Source organism: Leptonychotes weddellii, chromosome 13 (genome assembly GCF_054177405.1).
Source record: "Leptonychotes weddellii isolate Sample4059 chromosome 13, ASM5417740v2, whole genome shotgun sequence".
Taxonomy (NCBI): domain Eukaryota; kingdom Metazoa; phylum Chordata; class Mammalia; order Carnivora; family Phocidae; genus Leptonychotes; species Leptonychotes weddellii.
Window position 1 is genome coordinate 22,963,660 of NC_138381.1, and position 27,607 is coordinate 22,991,266.

Consider the following 27,607-nt stretch of genomic DNA (forward strand, 5'->3'; position numbering starts at 1 on the left):
TCTCCCGAACCCGGGGTCAGGGGGATAAACTCTATGACCCTAAGCACCTTGAAGGCTACGGGGCCGAGAAGGGCGCAGAAACAGGCCGTGCATGCATATGCATGCCCTAGGCAGGTCTGCTCGGAAAGGTAACCTTCGCGCGCCGGGAGGCGTGGTGCCGGAGGTCTTCCGGGCTCGGGAGGAAACCTGCCGGCGGCGGGCCCGAGCGCCACCCCCCCCCCCCGCCCCCGCCCCTTCTCCCGCCAGGATGCTGCCCCTCGCAGCTCGTCAGCCGGCCAAATGCATTCCAGAGCTGTGCATAAGACACACTTCTCCAGGCAGTCCTAGAAACCCGAGCCCGGAGCGGGAGAGGGCGGGAGGGAGCGCGCGGCCGCCGCTGAGGTCACATTCGCGCCGCCTCCCCGCCCTCGGCGGCCCGGCTGTTCCCTCCAGCGCACACTTCCCAGGGCCTCGGTCCAGTCCGGTGTAAATGTCTTTTAAACGGAGACAGCGCTCTCCTCCCCCTTTCCTCCCGCGCGGCCAGGGGATCCGCCGCCAGGGCCTTTAAAACAAAACGAATGAATGAAGCGCTGCGGCGAGCGCCCGCGGGACAGCCACTGCGAAGCTCCCGGGGCTGGGTCTAAATCGGGCCACCGACCGGTTCGTTCCGCTCCAAAACCCGCCGGCAAAGCCCGCTCGGCGCTTTTGGGTCTTCCCGTTTCTCCTCCGATCTGCCAGGTCTCAGTCGATTCTGGGAGCTGCTCAGCTCCCCACCTTTACCCGCCTCCCCCTCCGAGTGGTCCCCCCTCTGCAGATCGGGGAGGGGGTGGCGGTGGCGGGGGGGCGGGGGGAGAAATAGCTTTTAGAAACCCGATCTGTTGTTTGCGAAACACAATCGCCTTTTTTTTTTTTAAAGCGACAGGGTGTCTAGACGGCCACGTGACGAGGCCGGAGCCGGGCGCGCCACTGCGCAGTGGAACCAGCAGAGCAGAGGGCCCGAGGGGGGGGAGCGGGGGGCGGGGAGGAGGAGGAGGCGGTGGCGGCGGCGGCTGGGGGCGGGGGAGCGAAGGGGGTGGAAGGGGGAGGGAAGGGGGCGGGGGCGGGAGGCCTTGCGGGAGGCGGCGAGCCGCGGGCACACTCGCTCACTCGCTCGGCGCACGGAGCACCCTGTCCCCGAGCCGCGCCAGCCGAGCCAGCCGGGCGCCGTGCTCGGTCCGCTCGCCGCGCGGGAGAGAGCTGCCCGAGACAGAGCCAGCCCGCCGGCGCCGAACTGCCGAGCGTCCGGCCCGGGAGACCCTGAGTGCGGCGCGGCGAGCCCCCGGCGGCGGCAGAAGGACCCGAGCGCCAGGAGAGGGCGGACGGGGGACAAGGAGGCTCCCGGGCGCGACGAGGAGAGTCTCGGTGGAGGAGGCGGCGTGAGGACACCCGGGCCTCCTTTGCCGCCGCAGCCGGGTCGCGGCGAGCAGCTCCTGCGGGGAGTCCCGGCGGCCAGCCGCGGCCAGGGGAGGGGGCGCCGGCGGCCCCCGCATTAGTGAGCAGCTTGCGCCCAGGAGGGCGAGAGCGCGCGACCCGCCAGGGGCCCGCCGCTGCCGCTGCCGCCGCCGCCGCCGCCGCGCCGCCCTCCCCCGCGCTGTCAGCCCCGCCGGGCGCAGCCGCCGCCGCAGCATCTTCTGCCCCTGCGCCCCCGCCAGCCCCGAGGAAGTCCCCGCCGAGGACCGGGGCCCCCGGGAGCGCAGGAGGAAAGACCAGACTCCCCTAAAACACCCAGATGCCGAGGATTGAAGCAGCCTAGCCAGAGCTTTCAGTGGATTAAAAAAAATATACGATTTTTTTTTTTTCCTTGGCAGAAGAAAAGGAGAGGAAGACCAGCGGGGCTCTGCAAGGAAAAAAGGGGGATGTAACTCGTGGATACGTTTTTTTCCACCCCTCGAACGTCTTGTTCTACTTTGTAAACATTTTCTTTTTTTAAACCCCAGCTCCAGCCGGACACCCCCAGACCTCCGGGGGTGCGAGGAGGTGGTGTTTTTAATTTGGGGCTTTGCATATTTGGCTCTTAGATTTTTAAGAGCTGTCTTAACATCTCATGCGGGGTGAAGTCCACTCGGCCCCCTCCCCCGAGTCTTCGTGTGCACGGAATTCGAGGAGATCCGGTTACTAAGGATATAGAGGAAAAAAATAAATCTCGTGCCTGCTTTTTTTTTTTTAATTGCCTGTTCTCCCCACCCCCAAATTAAGTTGCTTAGCAAGGGGGAAAGAGGCTTTTTCCTCCCTCCAGCAGCCCAGCCGAACGCCTTTCGTTTTTTGCCCCCGCGGATCTTCCATGTAGGAAGCCGAGGCTGGCGAGCCCGACACTCGGGAGCCGCTGCGGGGGGGCCTCTTTTTTGGGAGGCGCCGACCGGGGCAGGCTTCGCCGCCCCCAGGGAAGCGGCGGCCGCGTTCCTCCGGGGTGCGCCGGGGCCCGAGAGCCGCGCACGGCGCGGGCCGCGCGGGGTGGGGCAGCCAGAGCGCAGGCCCCCGAGCCCCGGCGGGCGCCCCCGGGCCCCCGCGCGCGCCCCGGCCTCTGGGAGACTGGCGCATGCCACGGAGCGCCCCTCGGGCCGCCGCCGCCGCTCCTGCCCGGGCCCCTGCTGCTGCTGCTGTCGCCTGCGCCTGCTGCCCCAACTCGGCGCCCGACTTCTTCATGGTGTGCGGAGGTCATGTTCGCTCCTTAGCCGGCAAACGACTTTTCTCCTCGCCTCCTCGCCCCGCATGTTCAGGACCAAACGATCTGCGCTCGTCCGGCGTCTCTGGAGGAGCCGTGCGCCCGGCGGCGAGGACGAGGAGGAGGGCGCGGGGGGAGGCGGAGGAGGAGGCGAGCTGCGGGGAGAAGGGGCGACGGACGGCCGGGCGCATGGGGCCGGTGGCGGCGGCTCGGGCAGGGCTGGCTGCTGCCTGGGCAAGGCGGTCCGAGGTGCCAAAGGTCACCACCATCCCCACCCCCCAGCCACGGGCGCCGGCGCGGCCGGGGTCGCCGAGGCGGATCTGAAGGCGCTCACGCACTCAGTGCTTAAGAAACTGAAGGAACGGCAGTTGGAGCTGCTGCTCCAGGCCGTGGAGTCCCGCGGCGGTACGCGCACCGCGTGCCTCCTGCTGCCCGGCCGCCTGGACTGCAGGCTGGGCCTGGGGGCGCCCGCCGGCTCGCAGCCCGCGCAGCCGCCCTCGTCCTACTCGCTCCCCCTCCTGCTGTGCAAAGTGTTCAGGTGGCCGGATCTCAGGCATTCCTCGGAAGTCAAGAGGCTGTGTTGCTGTGAATCTTACGGGAAGATCAACCCCGAGCTGGTGTGCTGCAACCCCCATCACCTTAGCCGACTCTGCGAACTAGGTAAGAAGTTGTTCCGCGCTCACCCCGTTCCTTTCCCTTCCCCTGGCGCTCTGGTGGTGGAAGAACCCCCTTTCCCCTCAGGGCTTTGTGTGTGTGTGTGTGTGTGTGTGTGTGTGTGTGTGTGCGCGCGGGCGCGCGCAGCCACCTCGGGGAGGGGTGTACATCCCCTACTGGGAAGAGACTTTGGGGACAAAAGTAGAGAAAGGACACGGGGAAACTGCAAGGGCATTCCCTGGGGGTTCCCTTCCAGGTCTTTCTCCTTTGCTGCCCCTAGGTGGGCACACACTCCACAGGCACACACTCAGGCACACGCTCCACAGACACGCAGTTAAAAATGAGTTGCCTTCATTTCCATAGCAGCTAGGGGGTGCGGAGAGAAGTGGGGTCACGCCTACCCGTGCACCCGGAAAGCGTTGAGGTGTGTGGCCGAGTTGGATTCGGTCCAAGCCCGCCAAGGAAGGTTGGGAGAAGCGAGTCGTAGAGGCTGGAAGTGTCTGTGCCTTCAGTAAATAAGGAGAGTCACGTCGGGATACTCCCTGGCCGCGCAGCCCTGGGTCTTGGGGCAAAGAGGGGTAGGATGGGAGGCCCAACTGGGTATCTCCTCTCAAGTCCGCCAGCCAGGATGGAAAAGAGCCAGTGGTCAGAAGTCGGGTGTCCCCAACTTCTTCCTTTCTTCCAGTACAGTAAAGCACAGACTTGACTCCAGGATGGTCTGTCCCCAGTTCCTCCGAGCCTTGGTCGCCCCTTACCGCGCCGGGGCCTGGGCTTCGCTTCTGAGACCCCAGCCTCTCTCGCTCGATCTTGTCTCAGCCTCCTCCCCCGCTTCCCGTTCCTCCACGTCTCCGTGCGCGGCGGGGGATGTGTCTCGGGCTCCCGCAGATCCAAGTTCACCAGCGCACTTGGGGCGCGTCTCCTGGGTGGGCTGGTAAAGGGGATCCCCGAGTTTCTGCGCGGGTGTGCGGCGGCGGGCGGGGGGCGGGGCGAGGGGGTGAATTGCGCCCCCGGCGGGCGGGGGCGGTGGGAGCGGGCTCTGAAGGGTCGGGGGACAGGGAGGGGGCTTTGTCACTCCCCGCCCCGTGAACTGGGAAGTGCGCGGCCCGGGCCGAGCCGGTGCTTTCCAGCGGGGCCGGCGGAGCGCGGCGGCGGCGGCGGCTGCAGACGTGGAGGAGCGGAGCGGCGAGGCTGGCGCCAGGCGGCCTCTTTTGTTTATCTGACAGCTAAATATCAAGGCAATCACCGCCTCGCGGCCCTGCCTCCAACCCCCACAGCTAAGACAAACAGTTGGGCTAAAAGAATGCCTCTGTTATCATAAGTTTCTATCTCTCTTTCTCATGGCTCGGCCTTTATTTTCTCTTACTTTTTTAATTCCAGAGTCTCCCCCTCCTCCTTACTCCAGATACCCGATGGATTTTCTCAAACCAACTGGTGAGTAGATGGTTTTAAAAATATCCTTCCTATCTTAAGTTAGAAACGGAGCCTCTAGAACGCGGATTTTTAGGTCGAGGCAGCGGCTTTGGGGAGGCGCTGGGCTTGCCCCGAGGTGATTCTGGGCTTCCTCTGTTGGAAGTTTGGTGGATTTTTCTGTTTTTGTTGTGGCTGGAGAGGGAGGTGTGTGTGTGCGTGCGTGCGTGCGTGCGTGCGGCTCGCTCTCTCTAGATTTTCTTTTTTGCAGAGGTGTTCCTAGATGATCTTTACGTTTTGTTCCTTTTTTTTTATTAATGTATTTTCACTCTCACCAGAGTTGGCTCAGCTTTAACACGTGGAATTTGATCCACGCAGAGTGTCTCGAGCGCCAAATAGGACAGGTTGATGGGAAAATGCAGAGACTTTGTGCCAGCGAGTCAGTGAGACGAATGGATAATTCGATGAGAGGGAAGACAGTTTCAAAGGTGCAGAGAAGGCTTTGGTTGGAAGTAAGAGGTTAGAAAATTTAAGAAGTCAAGGCGATGGAAGCAGAGGACACCTGCAAGTTACTTCGGCCCTGGGTTTTCTCAGAATTCTTGGTAGGGACTACACAAGTTTTTAGCATAGCTCTGCCTGCCTGTTGCTTTGTCACTGGGTGGCGTGGAGCCAGAGTAAAAGCCCATTTGAGACTGGTACCAGCCCCGTTGCGGTCCTCTGCTTTCACCTGCTGGCTGGCAGGGCAGGGGCTCACCCAATGGAGCACGCAGGGCCAGGGGGCAGCAGGGCAGCGAAACTGGGGCTTGGGAGTGCCAACCCCGATGGGCCCCGGTGCCCTAGAGAGCCCCTTCTTCCACAGTGGGGGCAGGGGGGAGGATTCACCAGCCGAAAAGTACCGATTGTAACTTCCGGCCTTCAGGCCCACCTACTGGTACCTGAAGAATGCAAACCCTTGTGACATTTTTGTTTTGCCAAGATTCTGGGCGCAGGAGACGTGAAGGGTTGGGCCCCATTTCTCTCTCGGAATTCCACAAGTCCTTCCGCCTCATGAGTTGTGGCTGTTGGGCCTTTCCCCCCACTAATTAAAAGTTTTGCTGGGGCGTTGTCATAAATTAAATACTTTAATGAACGGTGTAACCGAAGCCCGCGCTGGGCAGCCAGCCCTCCCGGGACTCCACCGCTCCCTGAAGTCGGGAGGCGTTGCTGTCTGCCTGGTGCCTGTCTAATAAGTGCCTGCAAAGCATGTGATATTTTGCTTTCGATTTACAAAACACCAGATAAATGGTCATTAATGAGGAGATAACCGGCTCTCTGTATTTGTAACAAACGTTAACTGAAGTCACAACGCTGTTTTCTCGAAGAATGTAGCTTGACTGGGCTTTGACATCAAGACCCAGGGTTCTTTCGTGAGGTTCGTCCTACAAGGGGCCATCTCTGCCCTGTTGTGGTTTTAACTTCTGTATCCTTCCCATCTGGAGGGGTTCCTTAACCGAGAGAAAGACCAGTCGACTACCTTGGCCCCAGGAGTCAAGATTGCTGGGGGGGGGGGTCAATAAATGCTCCCAGAAACCTCTTTAAAAAAGGGAGGGCCACGCTGTCTTGGGTCTTCTGCCGAGACACCAGGATAAATCTGTTCACGGGATGCCCGCAGTCCTTCTGCTGGGCCAGGACCTCATTTTCAGTGAGTGGTGTGATAGATTTATTCATTAGCAAGTGTTGACATTAGGTAGCAAAATGTGTGTAAACAGAGAAGCCACAAAGACAGGAATGTGCCATTTCCACGGGGGAGAAAAGTTTTCCAGATCAGCCAATAGGAAGTGATTAACCTGCCAATCGGAAACTCAAACAGCTGGTTACTCACCCAAAACGTTTTGTTTAAAACAAAACAAAAGAAAGAAGAGGAGTGTAAAAAGGCCCTGTTGTGTAGGGACAGGAGGTGGTAACAGGCGAAGTCCCCCCATGGAAGAACTGTCCTCACACCCTGGCGGCTAGCCAGGTCTGGGTATGGTGGGGCTGGGGACAGGGCAGGGGCTGGGGCTTTGAGGTTACACACACAGGTGGGATGCTGCCCCAGGTTTTCGTCTTCACCTTCCATATGGAAGGAGAGTACTGGGCTGGGGAATTGAGATCAGCTGCTTGTGTTCTTAAGCGTCTGAGCCCTAGGCTGGATTTTTGGTCTTGGGTAACTAGGTGAGAACCAGTCGCAAGGTTTTACAGTGGACAACTGTTAAAATCTTAACCAGTCGCACAACTCAGGGAATTCCTTCTGGGAAGTCTCCAGCTCTGGAAGAGGTGGTGGGAAGGGACCTGGGGCCTGGTACCTCTGTAGCCTTTGGAGGAACTCCGGGGCTTAAAGCTGGGAGCTCTCATTTTGCTGTGGTTCAAGCCATCCCACGGTAGCCTCTGGTAGGGCCTGAGCTTTGTAGACCTGGGTGCTGGCTGGTCCCAAACCAGCAGGAACTTCCAGGAAAGAGTTAGACATAACTGAACCTAGGGGCAGGGTGGCAGCTGGGACTTGGGGCTATTCGAAGTCAAGAAGACTCCTTCCCCTCCCACAAGGGATAAGGACATGCTGTTTCAAAGTAGAAGTCGGTGTATGGATACTGAGGGGACTGCTCTGTGGGCTCTGCTCCCTGTGTCCTCTGTATCTGATGGTGTAGACGGCTTGAATGGCTGGCGGTGGGAGGGGTGTTGCTGGAGACACTACTTGAGTAGGCTGGGGACCCAGGTGATCAGTACCCATTTGGTGGATCAAGCCTCCGAGGCGTAGTTGAGAAGTCTGAGATCTAGCCCTGTTTTTACCTCTTAACTCACGCCTCTTAACTTTTCTGAACCTCTTTAAGTCCAGATGATCAAAGAGTTAAAAGAGTTAGATGATTCATTCATTTGCTCATTAATTGGTTCGTTCATTCATTCTACGGGCCTGATGATGTGCCTGCCTAAAAATGTGAATGATTCCAATGCGGTGGATTGTGCTGTACCCAGGGTTCGTCTGAGTTGTGGTTGGGGCCAGAGCTGGGACATTGAGGGTAAGGCTGTGGTTGGGGGAGCGGGGATGGGGTTCCTCTGGCCCTGGTGCCACTTAAGAAGCTCAGAACTAAGTTGTCAGAACATCCAGGCTCTCCTGGAACCATTTCTTTCTTGGTAAGAGAAGTGGGATCCCCAGCTCCCTCACCTTGTACCCCCTCTGAACAGCTCATTCCTTGGCTGGTCCCCAGGTTTGTGTCTTTGAAGGACTGTTTTCCTTCCAGAGAACCCAGCACTTACTGGGCGCTTGGTAATGTTTAACGATGGATGAGAGCCAGGAATGGCCTAGAACTTCTGTGTGTGTGCAGCCTGGGCTCTGGAGAGCCAATGACACAAGGCGGAGGCTGAGACGCTAACTTTGGAGGTCTAGCTCGCTGGAGCTTTTTAGTGCGTGAGGGATGGAGGTGTGGCCTCTTTGACCTTTACGAGCCTGGTGGTAGCTGGAGGCCAGTCTGGATGCTGGGACTGTCTGGGCCTGACTATGGACTGGGGATGCCTGGGGGAGGGAGAGCTGTGGGATGGGCGAGATGAGCACCGAACTCTTGGGCATGGCCCAGCTCACTGGGCGGCCCCTTGGGCTGTCAGTGACGCCTCAGTTTGCCCGGGTGCGGGTCGAACAGGTATATTTTGCTACTTCACAGGGGTGGTAGGGAGGCCTAATTAATGTTTGTAAATCCCTCCTGAGATCAAAGGCTCTGCAGAAGGGCAGAGCACCATTTCATAAAAACGCTTGTGGTTGCCGATGAGGAGCTGGCTTACCTTTGATCTGAGCCGGGCTGAATGTGGTCCCAGCTCTGCCCCGAGATGCTGGGTCCTTCCTTTGAAACACACACACACTTCGCCCCTGGGATTCAGCCAGCTGAAGCTGGAGGAAGGCGGGGGGCCGTGGCCGTGGATCAGTCATCATGTTTAACCTGGGGGTGTCTTCCGCTTGTGGGTAGGTAAAGCCTATCTCTAGAACATGGTGGAGGCCATCAAAGTAGTTTAGAAAGTGCAGGGTCTACACCAGTTAACAAGCGACTCCATTTCCTGCTCCCCCTATTGTTTTGCATTTGATTAAGTGTATCCTGTAAAAGTGTATATTCCTGTTAGGAATTACACTTTACCCTGATAAAATGAGATTACACACAGTCTTTTCTCTCTCCCCGGCCACCGCTGCTGCCCCTGCGCTCCCCCCTCCCCCGGTGAGAATTCTTGAAAAGTTGTTCTTCCAGCCTGAGAGAGAATGCCAGGGAATGTGGGGAAGGGGGGCGGTCCCTGGGATTAGTAGCTGGAGGAACCGGTGGCAGAAACCCAGAGGCGGTTTTGGGGTCCCGTGTAGGCCATGCTCAGCCCCCCACCTCTTTTTTGGCGGGGGGCGGGTAGATGGAGACTGCTGATGGGCTACTTGCCTCTGGGCTGCCCGTGCATTTGAGTTCCTATCTGCCAGTGTGGCCAAGTGGATCGAGTGGGAAACTGGTAGGACCCCAGGGACATCCTGCTGGTGACCTGGGGTGCTTGGGGGGCTGGAATTGCACCATCTGACCTAGTGTGCTGGGGCGGAGCCGGGAAGCCCCTTTCCCAAGCCCGGCCTTTCTCTATGGCTCTGGAAGTTTGGCATTGGCGATAGTGCATGACGGAGCTTAAGGGTCTTGTGTGTTTTTGTTTCATGGGACTAATTAGTTGTGGTTCGGAGGCATTATTTTTTGGTTTGGTTGCTTGGAGGGAGGTTGTCGAGTCTATTTTTCAGCCCGAATGGTCATTATCCTCGTTAACATTTAGGTCACCATTCTGAGTACCTGAGGGTGACAGAGATGTTGAAGAGAAGCTTCTAGTCTAGCTAGGGCAGACGGGATCTGAAGGTACGACATCAGCGAAGACAGCAGAAGGGAACTCCAAGTGCTGGGTGCCAGAAAGATTTTATGGGAACCGAGGGCAGGGAGCCTTGCAGGTCTGGGGCTGCCCGGGAAGGTTTCCAGAGATGAGGAGTTTGGACCAAGCTTGGAAGGAGGGAGAACATTTCCCCTCCGGCTGGGAGCCTTCATGAGAATGTTCTCTCTGTCCTGATCTGGTGGTGGCTTTACGCAGGTGTGGTACACGAGTAGGATTCACCGGGTTGTTCTTGAGATTTGTACGCTTTGCCATACTTGTACGTCAATTAAAAAGGAAAAAGCAGGGGTGCCTGGGTGGCTCAGTCGGTTAAGTGTCTGCCTTGGGCTCAGGTCATGATCCCGGGGTCCTGGGATGGAGCCCCACATTGGGCTCCCTGCGCAGCGGTGGGGTGGGGGGAGCCTGCTTCTCCATCTGCCCCTCCCCACACTCGTGTTTCCACTCTCTCTCAGATAAGATCTAAAAAAAAAAAAAAAAGGAAAAAGAAGGCCCTTCATTCAGCCCAAGGGAAGTCTTGAGAAGTCCTAAAGGAACTGGGAAGTCTGTCTTTCACAAGATGAGGGAGAGACTGGTCTATGGGAGTGGCAGAGAGGCCACGGGATCTGAGCAAGGAGGCTTCACCCTTGATCTTCTCTGGGATGGTTGGTAGGCAGACAGTAACGGGGTTGAGAAAAGAACCCAGGCGTCCTTTCACCTTGGGAACTACCTGGTTTCCTCAATGGGGGATTTGCAATAAAAGAAATTCCAGCCAGTCTGTGATCAAGCCTGACTTGACTAATGATTAACTGGCTGTCCAGAGCCCGGACGGGTGACAAGGTGCTGCGGTCTGTCTTATGATGGGCAGCAAAGCCTGAGCAGACCATTAATAATGAGCATCGCGGCGGGAGTCAGCTGTTTGGAATGTGTGGTTTCTCTTTAATGCTGTTTAGAATGTGCTTAAAAATTAATCTTGGTGTTTTTATTTATTTATTTGTGTATTTATTTATTTCTCTCTCCTTTTCAAATCCACAGCAGACTGTCCAGATGCTGTGCCTTCCTCCGCTGAAACAGGGGGAACGAATTATCTGGCCCCTGGGGGGCTTTCAGGTGAGACATTTTCTCTTCTTTTCCTGGCAGTTTCAAGACCTCTTGAAATGACTGGACACTGGAGGAATGGGGGTGGCCTTCTGCCGCCCCAGCTGGTCTGGGATTAATTCTCACTTTTATGTGCTTAAACTGGATGCATCCGTGGCGACTCAGGCCCCTGAGCTGGTCATTCTGCGGTCCCCTACGCATCAGGACGCTGGGCCTGCTCCGTGGATGAGGAAGTGGGGGCCAGCTGCGGACTGGCGGGGTGCTGTTTCCTGGTTATTGTGAAAGTAGCTACTGGCTCGAGGGGCTTGCAGTTGCAGACGTGGGTGTCCGTTAGTTGATGGGTTTAAACCCTTTTTTGCACTTGTCCTTAGTGCATCGAGTGCCTTGAAGGGGATGGATCCACCTTTTGGGAACTTGAAAGCAGATCCCAAGTGTAGGGTGGGAATTCTGCATAGACGTCCTTGATGCTTCTTTGCAAGTTTTCCTTCCCAGGCTAGCTTAGCGCATTGTCTGGGCATGGGAGCCACAGGATGGAGGCACTGCAGACCCTAGACACTTCGTAGGGCTACCCCGGAGGGAAGGTTTTCTTCCTCAGGGCTGATGTTTGTGCTTGAGGGCCTGGAATACCAGTGCTGGAGGGTTATGGGATTAAGGGAGGGGCGTTGGGGAGCCCGAGCATCACTGTCCCTGAGGGGCAGGAGAAGAGAGTCATAAACTTGGAGAAACTCATTAGCAATATAAGTGGGAAGCATTTTCCTCTTTTCTTAGAAGACATCGATTTCCACCTGATTTTCCCACCCCGGTATGGCTGTCACTAGATTTTCTGAGAGCTGGCTAAAGCAGGAGGCAAAGTAGACTGGGGGAGGGTGGTGGGGGAGAAATTCCACAGAGTTGCGTGCATTTGTTGTTTCTTGCTTGGGGACATTGGCATAGGATCATGGCAGCTCGGCTGGAAGCAGTAAAATTTGTCTCCAGCGGGGACTGCGAGGTACCCTCTTCTGTGAGGTGACCTCTGATGCCTCCAAGCCACGGTCATGCTCAGCTCATCCCGGTCAGCCCCTCCCAGGCTCTCCTCCAGGAACTGAGCTTGCCGAGGACGCCTTTAGGAAGACCCTTGTTTGTTTTTATTTCAGTACAATATATACTCCTACTGTTGTCTGCGACGGGAGGGTATTGTTTACACAAAGCTCCTAATGAGGAGTGAGCAGGAAGCGGAGGGGGCCCAGAGAGGGGCGGGGGCTTCGGGTGTGAGGACGGGGCTGGACCGCAGCGGTGGAGAACTTGTGAACTGCGTCTTTTCTGCTTTCTAAGGCTGAGAAAGTTCCTGAAAGAAAGAAGGCCAAGAAGAGGAGAGGGTTTGGGCAAAAGAACACACTCAGGATGTTGTTAGATGGGTTTATTTTTTAAATCCTGAATGTGTAGGGAGGAGCCCCAGCCCCTTCGAACCACATGAAATAAGCAAGGGAAGTGGTAGCTTTTGAAAGGGGGGGGCTTTTCGGAAGGGTTGTCTTACTGATAACATCTTGTCTGTCTCCTCTGCTGGGGGAAGTGACAACACCAGGCCGAGCATCTCCTCCCTTGGCCTGAGAGCCAAACGGCAGCATGCCCCAGGCAGCCCCATGGGAGGGAGATGGGTGGGCGCTTGACTTTGCTTTCCCGAAGCTCCCCCAGTCCTAGAAAGAAACGGGGAGGGGGGGGTGTGTCTGTATAAAACAATGATTAACCGCTCCCCTGCCATCCCTACCCTCTAAGGTAATTGCAACCATTTAGATTACTAAGGAGCTGCTAGGGAGGAGTGGTGGTGTCTGAAGGGATCGAATGGTTTAACAAAACTGCAAAAGGAAAAAGACCAGGGGGCCTCCACATGAAAGAGCATTTGTTTTGAATTTTAGCTCTTAATTTACTAATTCCCAAGGCTTCAAAGTTTGAGCTCTTTCTTCTTTCTGTTCAGAGTTGGAGCAGTTTATTAATAATGTGCTGTGGGGGGAAACTGAAGAAACTTGATTTCTGGGTTGGTGCCCAGTGGTTTGGGGGTGTCCGGAGAGGGGAGGTGATGGGCACAGAGAAAGCCCGGGGCTGCACCCTTTGGAGTGAGAGTGCCCCCTAAAAAGACGATTTAATGGCCCCGGTCCAGGGCGAGGGTTTTGCAAATGGAGCGAGCCCAAACCTCCTCCTTCCCGAGTTGATCTTTCCATGGGGGGAGGGTAGGTGGCCTGGGTGTGTCTGTCTTGGAGGATGAGGCTGGTGGGGGCTGTGGTGGCAGCCTGGCTGAATGGGGCAGGGCCTGTGGCCGAGTGGGACGAGGCTGCCCAGGGGAAAGGGTTAGCAGAGGCCGGAGGGTGGGAGCCTGCTTCAGGAAGGCGGGGCAAGTGGGCATCAAGGTGGGGAGCGGTGAAAGCGCCCACAAGGATCTGCCCCCCCCTCCCCCTTGGAATAACCTCTCTCAGTGTCTCTTTCACAGGCCCTGTGTGCTGTTTTCCTTCCTGTCCTGCCCTGGCTGAGAGCGGGCTTAATGAATGGGGCTCAGTTTAGGGTGGGAGGGAGGTCGGGAGCGGGAGCCAGGGCTTGATTCTCTTGGCAAGGGAAGAAGGGAAAGAGAAAACAGCCAAATGTGAAAATGTGGTGCCTCAGAGGTGGGGGTGGGGGTGTGCTCCAAGGCATTCCCCTCCTGAACTGCCGGGGTGACTCCGAGGCTGGCCCTTCCCTCTCCTGCAGGGAAGGGGAGCGGGTGGGTGGGAGCCCTGGGAGTAGGCCCGCTGGCTGCATTTGAAATCCAGCCTTGCAGCTTGGGTCTGGCCAGGGAGGCGGTGGGCCCGGGCCTTCGGGACTTACAGAGACATACCCCACCCCTGCAAGTTTCCTCAGTCTGGGAAAACGGCACATTTTTAGAAGGCTGGGACTTGCTTCCAGGAGATTGTACTTTCATTTCTGACAGCCGGCTCTCTGAGACAGATGGATGGCTTGGTGGGCATGGTTTTGTGTGCGTGCGCGCGCGTGCGCTGCAGACGTACAGATAGACGGTCCCGTGCCCAGACGCATGAGCAGGCAGGGGCCCCCAGGCAAGGTGTGGGATAGGCCTGGGTTCCTTGATGCCCACCTGGGGTAGGTGGACAGTGGGGCAGCTTTCCCACGAGGATATGCGCTTCGGGGGTGGGGGCGTGTTTGTGGATGGGTTCTGGACTCTGGTTTGGCAGCTCCGAGTTCAGCTGTGTGTGTGCAGTGGCTTTTGAAAGGCATGCAACTCCAGAGTAGGCCCTTGCCCCTCGAGCGTGTCCTGGCCCGGGAAGACCCACCCTGGAGAGGTCTGATGCGGAGGGGAAGCTTCCAGGTTCGCCTGGGTGGTGGAAGCGGGAGCGTCTCGCTCGCAGAGCTTCCACCTTATCGCTGGTAATCAAAAGCACGTGCTAGAAGCTGCCATCTTTGCAGCCTCCATCTGGAGTTCCTGGTGGGGCTTTCATTTAGTTCATCTGCTGTCCTGGTTTGGGTGGGTTGGAGGAACACCGTCTCTCTCGCCTGCGAGTTCTGGGTCCTCCTCCCTGTACATATTAATGTCTGGAGCTGGCCGTACATCCCTCCCGGGGTTGGGGCAGGGATTGGAGGCCAGCAGTTTGTAGTTTATTTATAAACTTCAAGAGAGATGCCACCATGGAATTCAAGGAAGGAAGTGGGGGGCAGGGGTGACGTAGATACCGATGTGTCTTGAGGGGTTGGGAGGGCAGTTGAGGGAGCCCCAACTCTTGGCTGTGCAGTCATGCTTGCTGGAGAGACACTGTTCCATCAGTCCAAGGGAGGGTCTTAAGAACCATGTATACCTTCCGGTTCCCACTTCTGGGTGATGGGCAGTGTCCTTAGGTCAGCATGCACTCCTGGGACTTGTCTCTTCCTTCTCTTTGGTCCTTGCTGGCATCTATGATAGCTACGGAGAAAGAAGTCCTCAAAATTACCTCTATAATCAGGAAATGTGCTCTGGTTCAGTTCATGGTCAACTTAGGCTCAAACCAAGTAGCTTAGGAAAGATTGCTCCATCTTGTTTTTAAGCAAAGTTCATCAGCTCCATGTGAACAATTACTTACTGTCTGGCTTGGAATGGTGATGGCACACTGGGAATAACTGGACCTGGGTGCCTGTTGCTGTGTTTTTCAGATCTCCTTCCTGTGCCTGGGAACAAACAGCTTGTGGTTTCACTGAGGTCTCTGATGCCAGGGGTGGTGGTGGTGGTGGTGGAGGAGGAGGAGGAGGAGGAGGAGGAGGAAGAGGATTGAGCTCTCCCGAGCTGCCAAGAGCACAGGCTCTGGGGGGAGTCAGATGCAGCAGCGCATGTGACCATGAGTGAGCTCCTTACCTACCCACTCCCTTACCCCCCAGATGCAGACAGTCTGGATCTCTGGGGACCCAGCCCACAGCTCCCTAAATGCCAGTGTAATGACTCGGGGCCTGGGCCAGCTCACCTTGTGCACACCCACTCCCCCGTGAAGACCAGTCCTGGACGGCAGCTCAGGCTTCTGCAATGCTCGAGGCCATGCTCTCAGCCCTGGATGAGGGCTCACTCATGAAATCCCCTTTGTCCTGGAAAGAATGAGGTAGTCAGGCAGGGGTTAAGTGCAGGGAGACAGCACTTAAAGCTCTCTGGAGCAAATCTGGGCTGCTTTCCTGGCCAGACTAGATGGGCTTCTGTCTCCTGCATCCTGTCACTGAGGCAGAACAGGGCCTCCTAGCCAAGGGGTAGGCGGCCAGGTGAGGGCCCGTTTCAAGGGTCGCTTCTGGCTACGGTCTAGCACATTAAATCTCACTGCCCCCCTTGGACCTTTCCTTAGCAGAGCCTGGCTGTATGTAGATGGGTGGACTTTGGACCTGTGGGGCCTCTCTGGCAAGCTCCGAGCCAATAGGACAGTGGAAAGGGAAGAAGTGCCATCAAGTTCGGCTTCCTTTGCATCTTTATTGTTGCTGTTACTGTCCCCAAATCCTGCTCTTGGCCAGTGCGCACTGATCCGCCGTGCTGATGCTGTCCACTGGGCTTGGAACCCGTGGTGGCAACTTCAGAGCAGGTGGGGGGAGGCGAGGCCTAGGGTGGTGGGCCCAGACTTGCCTGCACGTTAGAGACCCTGGGATCTTGTGAATCAGAGTGTGAGGGTGGGGGCCCGGCATCAGTATTTTGTGAAGCTCCCCAGGTGATTGCAAGTGTGCTGACAAGTTGAGGAACCCCTGGTGGGAGGGGCAGAGGGGTCTGTGTTCCTGCGGGGACTGTCATCTGGTGGCTTCTCTTGGTGGCCGCGAACATGTCCTGTGATTCCGTGGCAGGTGTCCTGTGATTCTGTGTATTCTCTCTGGGGAAGAATTTGAGGATCTCGCTGAATGAACAACCTCTTCTCAAATGAGATTTTTGCTTGATTGACTTTGCGCCTTCTTCCAGTTAATTTTGCTGTTGTTAATGACACCGTAAAAATGACCCGCAAGACAGAGTTTCGTTTTGGGGTGATAACAGTGTTCTGGAACCACGTACGAACTGGTGATGGTTACATAGCTGTGTGAGTGCACTCAGTATCACCAGTGGTAAATTTTATGTTGTGGGTATTTTACCACAATTTTTAAAAGGTCGTGACCTGTGGTAGCTTTTAAATGTGTGCAGAAATTTGGATAATCAAGGACAGTGATTCCAGAGAATAAAAATGGAGAGACTTGTGTTCGGTGCCTGGGAGCTACTGTTTGACAGACACTCGTTCCCAAAGCACCTCTGAGGTCTCCTGGGTTGGGGGGCTCCCTTTGATGGGCCGGGAGCCGGTCTTCTCTGACGCTTAACTCCCTGAAGAAGTGGGGGAGAAGCAGGCACTTCTCCGTGTTGATTTTTTTTTTTTTTTGACCTTCCCTTTTCCATGTGGGTTGCAGAAATGAGAGGCAGGAAAGTTCCCTGTGGTTCTTTCCAAGCCTGACCTTTCTGCAGGGGAAGTGAGTGCACTTGTTCACTGTCTGCCCCAGATACTTCTTTCCCCCCAGGTCATGGCCAGCCTGGGGATTGGAAACCAAGCACGATGCAGGGGCTGTCCCCCAAAGCCTGGGGCCCCCCCGCCCCCTGCCCCTTCTTGGTGATCCAGACCCCTCCCCTGGCTCTCATGCCAGGGTCCCTGGTCTGTGTGACATCCCTGCTTGAGGTTATAGGGCTGCAGAGGGAGGCGGGTGACTTGCCTGGGAGCCCTCCCTTTGCTGGAGCCTCGTGAAAGGTTACTGTACGACGCGGCCACTGGGAGGTCACCACTGGTCCTACCATCTTCCTTGCTCGGGATTGAATGGCTAGCCCAGAATCTGGCCGGGTGCCTACTGTCACAGAGAGGCTTCCTCTCTGGGCTATTTTCAGCGGGAAGATACTATTCACTGCTGAGGCACAGTTCTCAATTTAGTGGCTATAACACACCAAGAAAGCAACATTGACTTTGTCAGCGACGGTTCTACCCAAACACACTGGGCTCCCCCCGGCCCCTTCATGTCTCCCCATGGGGTGTCCTTGCGCATCTGGGATGGGGAAGCTGCGATCTGGAATTCTGTCTGCCACACAGAGATGAGAACCTTTTTAATGAAGCCAGTTCTTTAAAGGTGTAGAACATGATAATGTTTATATTCTAAGGTGGGGAGATTTTGTGCTGGGAGTGGGGCACTGGATGGAAAAAGAAACTTTCTGTGGAGTTGAGGACAGTTGTTTAAAACAGAATGATAACTTTCACCTTGTAAGCGAACAGGAAATATTGGGATAAGACAGGAAATTGCATCATTCCTCTTATAAGAACTCCAGAAAAAAGTTGTTCGCGAAAGGTAGTGGCAAAGAGGAGGCCAGCCCTGGGGGTTTTTTTGGTTGTTGTTTCTTTGGGTTTTCTCCCTCCTCCTTCCCTTCCACTCCCACGAGAACTTTTAGGCCATTTTCTTTAAGAAAGGGGCTGTTTGAGAACTTTGTTATTTTTATTATTTAAAAAAATATTTGACCAGAAGGGTCACCTTCAGTTGAAATGCTAACTGCAGCCTTATTTCCTGGTTCACTAAAGAATCTTTCATGACTTTTTCAGCTTCCTTCCCCAAATGGTGAGGCCAAGCAGCTCTTGGCTGGAAGTGGATTTTGGTTTGGCTGCTCGAGGTCCTCAACACTGAGCCCCACCCAGTGTCGTTAGCTCAGTTTTAACTTGCAAAAGAAAAAAAAACTCTTATTTTTTTGGTCGGGGGTAGTAGGTAAGAATTTGCTCATGCCCGCAGCTTTCCACCCCAACCTTGCCTTCCCCTAACGTGGGTGCCTGGCATGGCGCAGGTGGGGAGTCGAGGCTGCCTTGATTTTTCCGGCCACAGAGCCCAGTCCCGTGTCCACCCCCACAACCCCCAGGAATTCCTTACTTTCTGAGACTATGTTTCTGGGGCACTAGTGAGGAGTGGAGCGGAAACCGGCTTCAGAGCTCCCCTGGTACAGCTGTGCTCTGCCCTGGGGGACAGGGGTGATGGGGCCCACCGGTCACCCAGAAGCTTCCCCCAGAAAGAGGGCTTGCCCACGCTCCCACAGGCCCATGCGGTGTCAGAAGTAGGTGGTATATTGTCCTGGGTGTAAAAACACTGTTTCCATTTACTCATCTCTGGGTTTCTGAGTCCCCCCCCCCGCCCCTTGATGATGTCATTGTTCTGATGACATGGGCCAGTGCCCCAACCCGTGCTGCTAAGGGGCCCCCTTTAGGATGGAGACCAGAAAGAGATTTGTATGTGGCTTGCTTGCTCCCCACTCACTCCTGCCCCCCCACCCCAGCTTTTTTCCCTTAGCGTACATTGTTTTGTTTTCATAACACAACAAGAGCCCTGGGGTGTGTAAGAGCATTGTTGAACACTCGGTGAGCGTAACTTGTCCAAACAGAGCAGGACGCCAAGGCAGAATGCTGTGGGCAGGTGGTGTGCCCACAGAGGTTGCCGGGCCGGCGCCTGGCTTGGAAACACCTCTCTGGATCTGCCGCAGCTGGCTGGAAAGTAGGTGAGGACAGGGGCTTCTCTCTTCCCACCCCCCCCCGCCCGAGCGCCGGGACGGGGCCTGGGCCTTTCTGGCTGACCCCTGGCTGGAAGGCATGCTGCCCTCCCAGCTAGGTTCACTCGTACCTCCCTCTGGCAGGTGTAAAGCTGGGTGGGCCAACTGCTTTGGGAGAAGCCAGCATGTCTCTCGTTCATTCATTTAGTGATGATTTATTGAGCACCTACTACGTGCCAGGCTCTGCAAGGTGTGGACGATGCAGTTTTGGGGCCCCTGGTAGAAAGGTAGTGGTTTGTCTGGAGGTGTTTTTGGGTCAATGAGGTAGTGGGCTCTTGAACGGGATTTGGCTCTGTCTGGAGTACAGATGGAGGGCGGCTTCTCGGGCAGTTTCTACAGGACAGAAGGAGCCAGGGCCCTGGGGCTCGGAGCCGGGCCATGGGGTGAGGTGTTGTAAGACATGGCAGAGGTGCAGGGATGGGCCCCTGGGGTGATTGTCTGAGCACGCAGGGTAGGCAGAGCCTTTCTGTCATCGGCTTTTGCCTTGGTTGTGTGGTCTGTTGAGAGTTGAGATAAAACAAAGCTTGTGGATAAACAGAGGTCTGTCTCCTCCGGCTCCAGCCCCACCCCCTCCATCCTCCCCTTGATTGTTACGATAACAGCAGTAACATTAGGAGGTACAGTTATAATCCAGACCCCGGTAGTACCTGGGTGCGCAGTGTGGAGGGAAGGTGACCAGCCATGCTCGGGCTCCTTTGTGGGACCACAGCCCCAGGTGGGGGCGGGGGAGGTCAGCACAGACACAGATGTCTGGAAAGATAGTTACAATGTTTTGACAGCCACAGGGCAGGTGGGCAATCTTTAAAGCCCTAGAGCTTGACTTTCCTTTTAGAACTCTGGTGGGCTTGATTCTCACGAAGACCATTTGGGGATGCAACTTGGCTTTTTAATTTTAAATCTGCCGGTCAAGCCCGTTTTTCTGAGGTGCCAGCGCCGTGCGGGAGGTCCCGGCCCACCGCGGTGGTTTTGTGCGAGGTGATCTAATAGGCAGTGACCAAAGCCTGTTCATTTCCACGCTCACCCCGCCCGACGGAGGGCTCCGTTCGTGCAGGCCACTCATTTCATTGATCTTCTCGCTCTGCTGTGGAACCCCACCGGCCAGAACAATCCGAGAGCTGGCTTGGCGTGGGGTTTGATCCAGGGCAGAAAAGGAAAGAACTGATCTCCACTCCAGTTTCATCTTGTCAGGCTGGGAGTTTCTGTCAGCAGACAGCTTAGTTCACTGGCCAGGGACTGTGAGTGCCTCCCGGGGTTGTTCATTTCAGAATCGCCTTTTTACTTTGAACTTGGGATGGCTGCTCAACAGGAACAGAAACAATATGACGCCAAGCTAGGACGGTGCTCTCTGTGGACGCACCTTTCCGTGTTTGCCACTCAGAGGTCACATAGCTGCCCCCGCCACCCTGTCCCTCCAGCTTCCACTCTTCCAGGCCCCTAATGAAGTTGGAAGTGTCTCTTTCCCCAGTAGGCGAAGTGAACTGCGGAGGCCAGGAAGGGTCTAGAAAAGCTTCTAGAAAAGGTGCTCGGGGACCTTGCCGGCCCCAGGGCACCCTCTTAGCCAGCACGGCCCCTCCCCCTCATTAATCAGTAACCCAGAGCGAAAAGAACTAGTTGAGTCTTCCTGTGAGCTGGGTGCACGGTACAGCTCTTAAAAATAGATGGGCCCCGTCTCCAGCTCAGTGGGGTCACAATGAAGACCCTGCTGGGGGATGGAAGAGGTCAGGGGTGGGGGGCATGCAAAGATTTAGAAGTGAGTCTTCCCAACCCCCAACTCCTGGTCTCCCGAGTCCCGGGAGGGGGCCTGGAGAATGACAGTGGGAGGGAGAGCGCCCCCCAGGTGTCTGTCCCTAGGGGCTGAAGGTGGGGCTTTTGGCCTTGGGTCCGCAGGGCCTCACCTGTCCTGGGCCTCAGTTTCCTCATCTGCAAAATAAGCGGTTGGACCTGGTCTCTCCCAAGTTGTCTTGCAGAATCTTGCAAGGCATCCTGTGATCCGTGTGGTCTTTGGTTCTTGGATTTGAGGGCGGGTGGGAATGAGACCCCCTGTTGCTGAGGTGGTGGGTAGTTAATGGCCTCCTGCATTCTCGAATAAAAAGATTATAGTTCTTCCGCATTTCTTGGCTTGCAAACCCTCCCAAGAATGAAAGTTGAGGAATCTGTCCCCATAAAAATGCATTATGCATACCAGAATTTGCATACATTTCCAGGGGGCCTTTATGCTTGTGATGGGCGGAAGCCCACCGGTGAATCTCCTGTACTTAAGGCGTCCAGGTTAATGGGGAGCATCGGAAAGCATTAGGAGAGGTGGGGCCTTCTCTTCTGTTTTCAGGTCTTTTTCTTTTTCCTTTCTCCCTTTCCCTCCTTTCTTTTCCTTTCCCTTCCAACTTCTTTTTGGGCAAAATATAGCCCATATTTCCCATCATGACTGTTTTGAAGTGCACAGCTCAGGGGCATGAGTCCATCAGCTCGCCAGGCAGCCACCCCCACCGTCCTTCTCCAGGACCTCTTCTCTTTTCTAAACTGAAACTCTTGTCCCCTCGAAACCCTAACCCCCCAGCCGGCCCCCCACCCTGGGCAGCCACCATTGTCCTTCTGTCTCTGCATTTGACTGTGTTAGGTACCGCATAGGAGTGCAGTCATCCCGCATGTGACCTTCTGTGGCTGGCTGATTTCACTCCACAGAATGTCCTCAAGGTTCGTCCTCCTCCTAGCCCGCGCCAGAATGTCCTTCCTTTTTTAGTGTGTGTGTCTCTACATCTTTATTCATTCATCCTTCAGTGGACACACTTGGGTTGCTTCCACTTTATGGCTGTTGTGAAAAATGTGAACATGCTTGCAAATAATCTCAAGACTCTACTGGATACATTTCTGGGTCATGTGGTAACCTTAGGTTTAGTTTTTGCAGCAGCATCCTCGGGCAGCGCCATCTTGGCGTGTGTGTCCCTGGACCCATGGTGTGGGGTGGGGGAGTTAGACTGGCCATCATGCTCCTGGATGCAACTGGGTGGGTTTGAGGGGGAGCCCTGGCTCAGGGGGTGGGGGTGCCGAGTCTGACCGGGGGCGGGGGGAGGCGGTGGGGGGTGGCCTGGCCCTCCCTACTCTAAGCCAGATTGGAACCCCAATTTATGTGATGCCTGCAGCCCTCTAAAACGTGGGGGCACATAGCACTGAGCAGCTGGTGATTTACGGTGGGCTCCGGGGGCCTTCCGATGGCAGTCCAGGGTGGGGGAGGCTTCATTCCTCTTTTCACGGGGCGGGCCCCCGGCTTGGGAGGCCCTGGGTGCTTTGGGGGTGAAAGGCCTGGGGTGGCTGAACAGTGAGTGTGTCAAAGCCAGAGAGATTAGATTACAGAGGTAGACAGAAGTAATGATTAACTTTTCCAGTCTGCACACTGTCTCCAGTCTGTCGTACTGTTGTTTTTCCCTGTGAGTACAGTGCGGGCCTGGCCTGGCCAGGCCCTGGTGTTGGGTTGTAAAGAAACAGGAGGAATGACGGCTCTGGGAGCGAGCAGGGGGGCGGGGAGCCAGGAGCTGGCCAGAGAGGGAGGCTTTTCCATCAGATCCTGCATTGGAATTTATTGGCCGGAATGCAGTAAATGTTCAAAATGCCATCCCATCCAACAGTTTTCATAATTGTTATGGAACAAGGGGAGCTGGGGGAGGGGAGGGATGAAAAGGACTTTTGTTTCTCCCTGTGTTTTTCCACGTCTTCGACGGTTTTCCTACCCTCTAGAAAAGCTGGAGCTGTGTGGGGGGATGGGAGGGGCAGGGCAGGGCCCGTGTCTGGGTCCTTTAATACTGGACTGCCTTTCGGGGCACTGGAGGTCAGTGTGCACGAGGCTTTATTAAAAGGAGGCCCCCCTGCAAAAGCAGCTCACTGCAGAGCCCCCAGACCTGCAGAACCAGGCAAGAACTGTTCAGTACCTCTGGGGGTCGTGTCCTGTAAAACAATTGACGTATGCATCCATTTTCATTAAGATTCTTACTGAGTTTGAACATTTAGTCCACATACTTACAAGGGGTCAACACAGAGAAGAAAATGAGGGACCTTTTGGTGGTTTAAGAGATGATTCTTTGGTTGGATTCATGGGTGCATTCCCACTTGGGAATCCACATGTGGAAGTTGGGGGGAGGTGTCTGTGGTCTTTCCAGGAGGGAGGTGGGGGGGTAAGCCTGGAGATTTGACTTGGACATCTTCCTGTTGGGTGATGGCCCCACCTCTTGTTGTGTCTGCCTGGGAGTGGCCAGGGTCCTACCAGTGGGCAGGCAGGTGCGCAGATACATGTCATGCAGGTCTGGGGGGCTGTCTGTGTGCAGGTATGTGAATGCCCTTTCTGAAGAGAGCTGCTGAGTTATTTGGGGGCGGGTAACGGTGGGAACTTTATGGTGCACGTTGGAGGGGAAGAGTCTTGAGCTTCAAACTTGAAATGATGAGGCTGGGTGCACATTAACAACAGCCAGAGAGGCCCATTTACTGTAAATATTATGAATGGAGTTGGCCGGGCTGGGAGTCCCCACCCTTCCTCTGAGTCCTCTCAGAGCCCGGCAGAGCTGGCCTCCTCAGAAGGCAGGCAGCCGGGTACACGCTATAATTTGCATGGCTGAGGGCTGGGGCACAGGAAGCCTTGTCAGCCCGGCTGGCGAGACAGACAGGAGCTCTTGATTTGTGTGGCTTCCCTCCCCTGCCCGGCACTGCCCTCAATTATATTCTCTGCTGGCCAAATACTGCTCTTAGAAGGGTCCCCCGGGTCGGGGGCTGTTGCCTTGGACATTTGAGGGACTTGGGAGACGGGTGGGGCCCGTTTGGGGAGCGGGAAGGGGGGGAGTCCATTTTAGCTTTAGTAACTGATTACTCATCATAATTTGTAAGGCGCAGTCACGAATCAGTCTCCTAGACCAGCAGGATCTGCCAAATCGGTGAGCTCAAGAGAGCTCGCAGGAGGAGGGTGGTGATGGGCGAGAAACTTGAGGGTGCCAGGCCTGGGTGGACATTGGAAGCATAGTGGTGATTCGGCAGACCCTCCCCTGGGGAGCCACCTTTTCCTGAGGGTGAGGAACGACGAGACGGAGAGAGCGCAGTTCGGAACTCCCAAGTTTAAAAAGAAAACCGGTTTACAGATGGACACAGCAAAATCTGACTCAAATCTCCTTTGCCTTTTGATTTTGTTTTGTCTTAATTGTTGCAGATTAAATGCAAAAATGTGCCAGGCTCCCCAAAGTGATTTTCTTATTTTCTGGAAGGTAGTAAAAATAATGGAACCAGCGTTAATACTGATCGGGCACTTCTGTGAATCACAGAGTGTAGCCAGAGACTGGAGAGCCCGAAGGGGGCCCGTTGTGCCCTAGCCTCCTACATATTAGTTAGGGATGGGTCAGACTGAGCCTCTGGGAAGGCAGGCCACTTGGCCAAGATCATAGAGTGGCTCTGCTGGCAAAGAAACCTGGTTCATTCCCCGCTTGGTGCGGGGGAGCTGGACCCCACGCTCAGCCCTAAAGAAGGCGTCAGATTTCCAAAGCGTGTTCCGAAGGACACTTAATTTTTTTCCTCTAGTATTTGGAAAGGGCCAGGAGCCTCAGAGGTCGGAGGTGGCTACCCACTGCGGCTCCCCTGGCCAATATTACGGCCTTGAGTTCCAGAACTCTGTTTGGCAAGTGATCTGTGCTGCTTTTCCCCCTTCTTCAGCATGAAGACAGTAATGGGATGCAACCTCATAGGGTTGTCATGATCCCCGTCCACCTGGGCCTGTACATAGTAAATGCTTATTAGGTGCGGGCATGGCCCAGACTGTTCACTTCCCTGGCGGGGAGAGGGGGTGGGTAGCGTTTTCTAAGCAGTTGGAGAACCCAAGACAAGATGTCTGAGAGATGAGACCAGCATGTGTAGGCACAAGCCAGGTCCTGGCCCCTGGCCACTTTGTATCATATTGTCACAACAGCCCTATGAGGCTGGCCCTGGGAGCTCCGTTTTAGGGAAGAACTTAAGTCACTGCCAAGGTACCATGGGAGGTAGGTCTGAACGGGGTGTCTGACCCCACAGCTGGGGGTGGGGGGTATTAACACAACCCCAGAGTTCCCTGGGGGGGCGGGTTTTGGGGAGCTCAGCTGGTTGGGCCACAGGGACCAGGGCGCGAGTACCCCGGCCTCTGAAGCAGACCCTATGCTACCCCCTGCCCCGCCCCTCGCCCCCAGTCCAGCCACCTCAGTGGAGAGATCTTGTTGCAGAGCTCTGAAAACAGCCCAGCTTTTTCAGCCCTGCCTTCTACCAGCTAGAATCCGTTTCCTGATCTCTTTAGTGGAGGAGCTTGGGGTAGTGGTGATGGGTTGAGTCGAGCGTTTTCAGGGCTAACCAGAAGTGTTTCAAGTGTGTTTCATCCCCTATGGGTAACTTGTTCCAAACCCCAGGGTTGTCCGTAGGAATCCGAGGGAGCCCTGGCGGAATCTTCGGTGTTCTGGATGAGGTCGTAAACAAGGCAGATGAGAACTCGCTCCAGAACCTGAATTGAGCCCAGACACCTCAGCAAGTGTTTACGTGTCTCCTTTGAGTTCATTTGCGTCTTGGACAAGAGACCCGGCAGGGTTCCTGGTTCATTGCGAGTGTTTGGGTTGAGAGGAGATGGGACGGATCGGCACTTGGGTCCCCTGTTGTCTGGGTCCTTGTCCCGAAGTGGGCTGGTTGCTCTCCGAACAGCCAGTTTCCCGACCAGGGTGGGGAACAGGGCTGACTGGGTGCTGTTAACCTTTGAGATGTCTGAGGTGGGGGGAGGACAGGATGAGGCAACCCTTGGTGGCGCCTGAGTACCGAGGAGGGAGGACCCTGGACCTGCGGCAGGCGAGGCGTGGCTGTGTTTGCGTTCCAGGGTTGCCAGGTTTAACTTCTGTGTCTCCCTATGTGCCCTTTGCTTGCCCTCACCCAGCTGCGTGAAGGCAGGCGTGTCTGCCCAGTCTCCCTCTGCTGGGCTGCCGGGGAGGGGGCGTGCAGGCCTTGTCCCACTGTGGGATTTTTAGCAGAGACATCTTCCTTTTTATTTTTTTAAGATTTTATGTATTTGAGAGAGAGAGCGCAAGAGCAGGGGGAGAGGGGGAGGGAGAAGCGGACTCCCCGCTGAGCCCGATGCAGGACTCGATCCCAGGACCCCAGGATCATGACCTGAGCCGGAGGCAGACGCTTCACCGACTGAGCCACCCAGGTGCCCCGAGACATCTCCCTTTATAATCCAAGTGCCTCGCAGAGATGAGAGTGGGTGAGACCCCTCCTTGCCCACCTTTTACTCCCGCCCCCTGTGCCCCAGCAGTTGGGCACGTGTAGCGCAGTGGGCCCCACAGATGGGGCTGTCTATACTGGCCTGGTTCCCCACTGTGTTCCTGTCCCGAAAGGCCAGAATCTCAGGAACCCCTTTCCCCAGCAGCACTCCTGTGCGTGCCCTGTTCTCAGGGCCCCACTGGGTGTTTTTGGAATGGGCCTGCCTCTTTGGCCCTCACGGTTGACTTCGTAAGCGAGAGACCAGAAATGGTACCATTGAGTCACTGAGCTTGCTTTGTCCTTCTTCCCTCCATGTCTCTTCATGTCCCCACACCTTCAAATAACAATGGAAAATCCTGGGGTCTGGTCACCTGCTGCCATTGAGAACCCCAGGCGTGAGAGTCATTCATGAGCCTCCGCTCTTCTAGAAGGGTCAGGTCTGTTCATTCATGACCAGGGTAATTAAATAACTCTTTGTAAGAGGCAGGGAGCTCCTTGTTAAGTGGTCTTCCCTAATGCAAGTGCAAACACAAGTAAAATCCTTTCCCTTCTCAACAGCCACCCCCCTTCCTTTTAAAGGGTAGATTTTTATGCTTTAAGGGAAATGAAGAAGGGGAGGAGGAAAACAACCTTAAAGGAATTTTAGGCGGATTCAGCATTTTTCTGGGGTTGCTCCAAAAATTCCCTAAACTGTAATAAAAAGAAAAAATTGTGAGCAGGCATCTGATTAGTTCGCTTTTTACAACACAGCTTTTCTTTTGGATGCTTTAAAATGCACAAATACGGTTTTAAAACAAGCCCCTGTATAGTTTTCAGAGGAGGGAGAGAAGTTGCTGAAAATACCGGAAAAGGTTGTAAACCTGAGGGAAGTTAACAAGGGCCTGTGAGTCTTGCCTTTGGCTTCTCCTCATGGAAGCCAAAGTCAGGCTTCTGAGGCTCTTCCTTAGTCCTGGGAGTGAGGGAGCCTTTTCTGTGTGAGAGCCTCCCCACTCCTCCCCCTGAGGCCAGGGAAGCCCCTCTAGGAGCTAAACGTTCGCACAGACCTTTGTGGGGAGACGCTTGTGGGCTGTGGCCCAGTTCAGGGAACTGTGCTTCTCTGAAGAAGGGTGATGCTGAGTGTTTCCCAGAAATAGCCCAAATGGTGGGGAATTTGGGGCAAAGCTCTGAGTTGGCAACGTGGGATGTTGTCCCGGGCCCCCAGAAATGGTAATGCGGTAAAGAGGCCTTCGCTGGTGGGATGGTTCTGCTGGAAGGCATGTTCCTGTGTGCAGAGCTGGCCTGGGAGCAGTGAGGAGAGGGGGTATCCAGGTGCTGGGAGGCTGGGGGTGACCGTGGGGCAGGCTTGGAGGGGCAGGACCGGGGAGGAGCCGGCGAGGGTCCTGCTGTGGCGGCTTAGGGCACCTAGTGGACTTCCAGGGGTCTTGTTCACGCACAGGGACACGCATACGCCGCTGGTGATCTGGGCAGGGCCATTAACCTCCACAGAAAAAGGCTTTTTCCAGGGATGTCTGGCAGCAAATTGCTGGGTGGACTGGCGGGCTACACAGATGAAAGAGAAATCCGCCAGAACTCTTCCCCCTCGCCCCCCCCCCCCGCCCCACCCCCAGGGCTCCCGGCCAGTC

The 27,607-nt window shown here is 55.8% G+C and overlaps 1 protein-coding gene across 2 annotated transcripts in view; it reads left to right on the forward strand.

Annotated features, from left to right (window-relative positions):
• The first annotated feature begins 1,100 nt into the window (after positions 1–1,100).
• The window catches only part of SMAD7 (SMAD family member 7), a 31,213-nt gene continuing 4,706 nt past the window's right edge, over positions 1,101–27,607 (forward strand). Inside the window, exons 1-3 of one of the 2 annotated variants that reach the window (XM_081801270.1) lie at positions 1,101–3,340; positions 4,712–4,765; positions 10,652–10,723. In XM_081801270.1, coding sequence (XP_081657396.1) covers positions 2,728–3,340; positions 4,712–4,765; positions 10,652–10,723 — 739 coding nt within the window. In that variant the 5' untranslated portion in view covers positions 1,101–2,727. Of the gene's footprint in view, positions 3,341–4,711; positions 4,766–10,648; positions 10,724–27,607 lie in introns of both variants that reach the window. The other variant, XM_081801269.1, reaches the window with a different exon arrangement.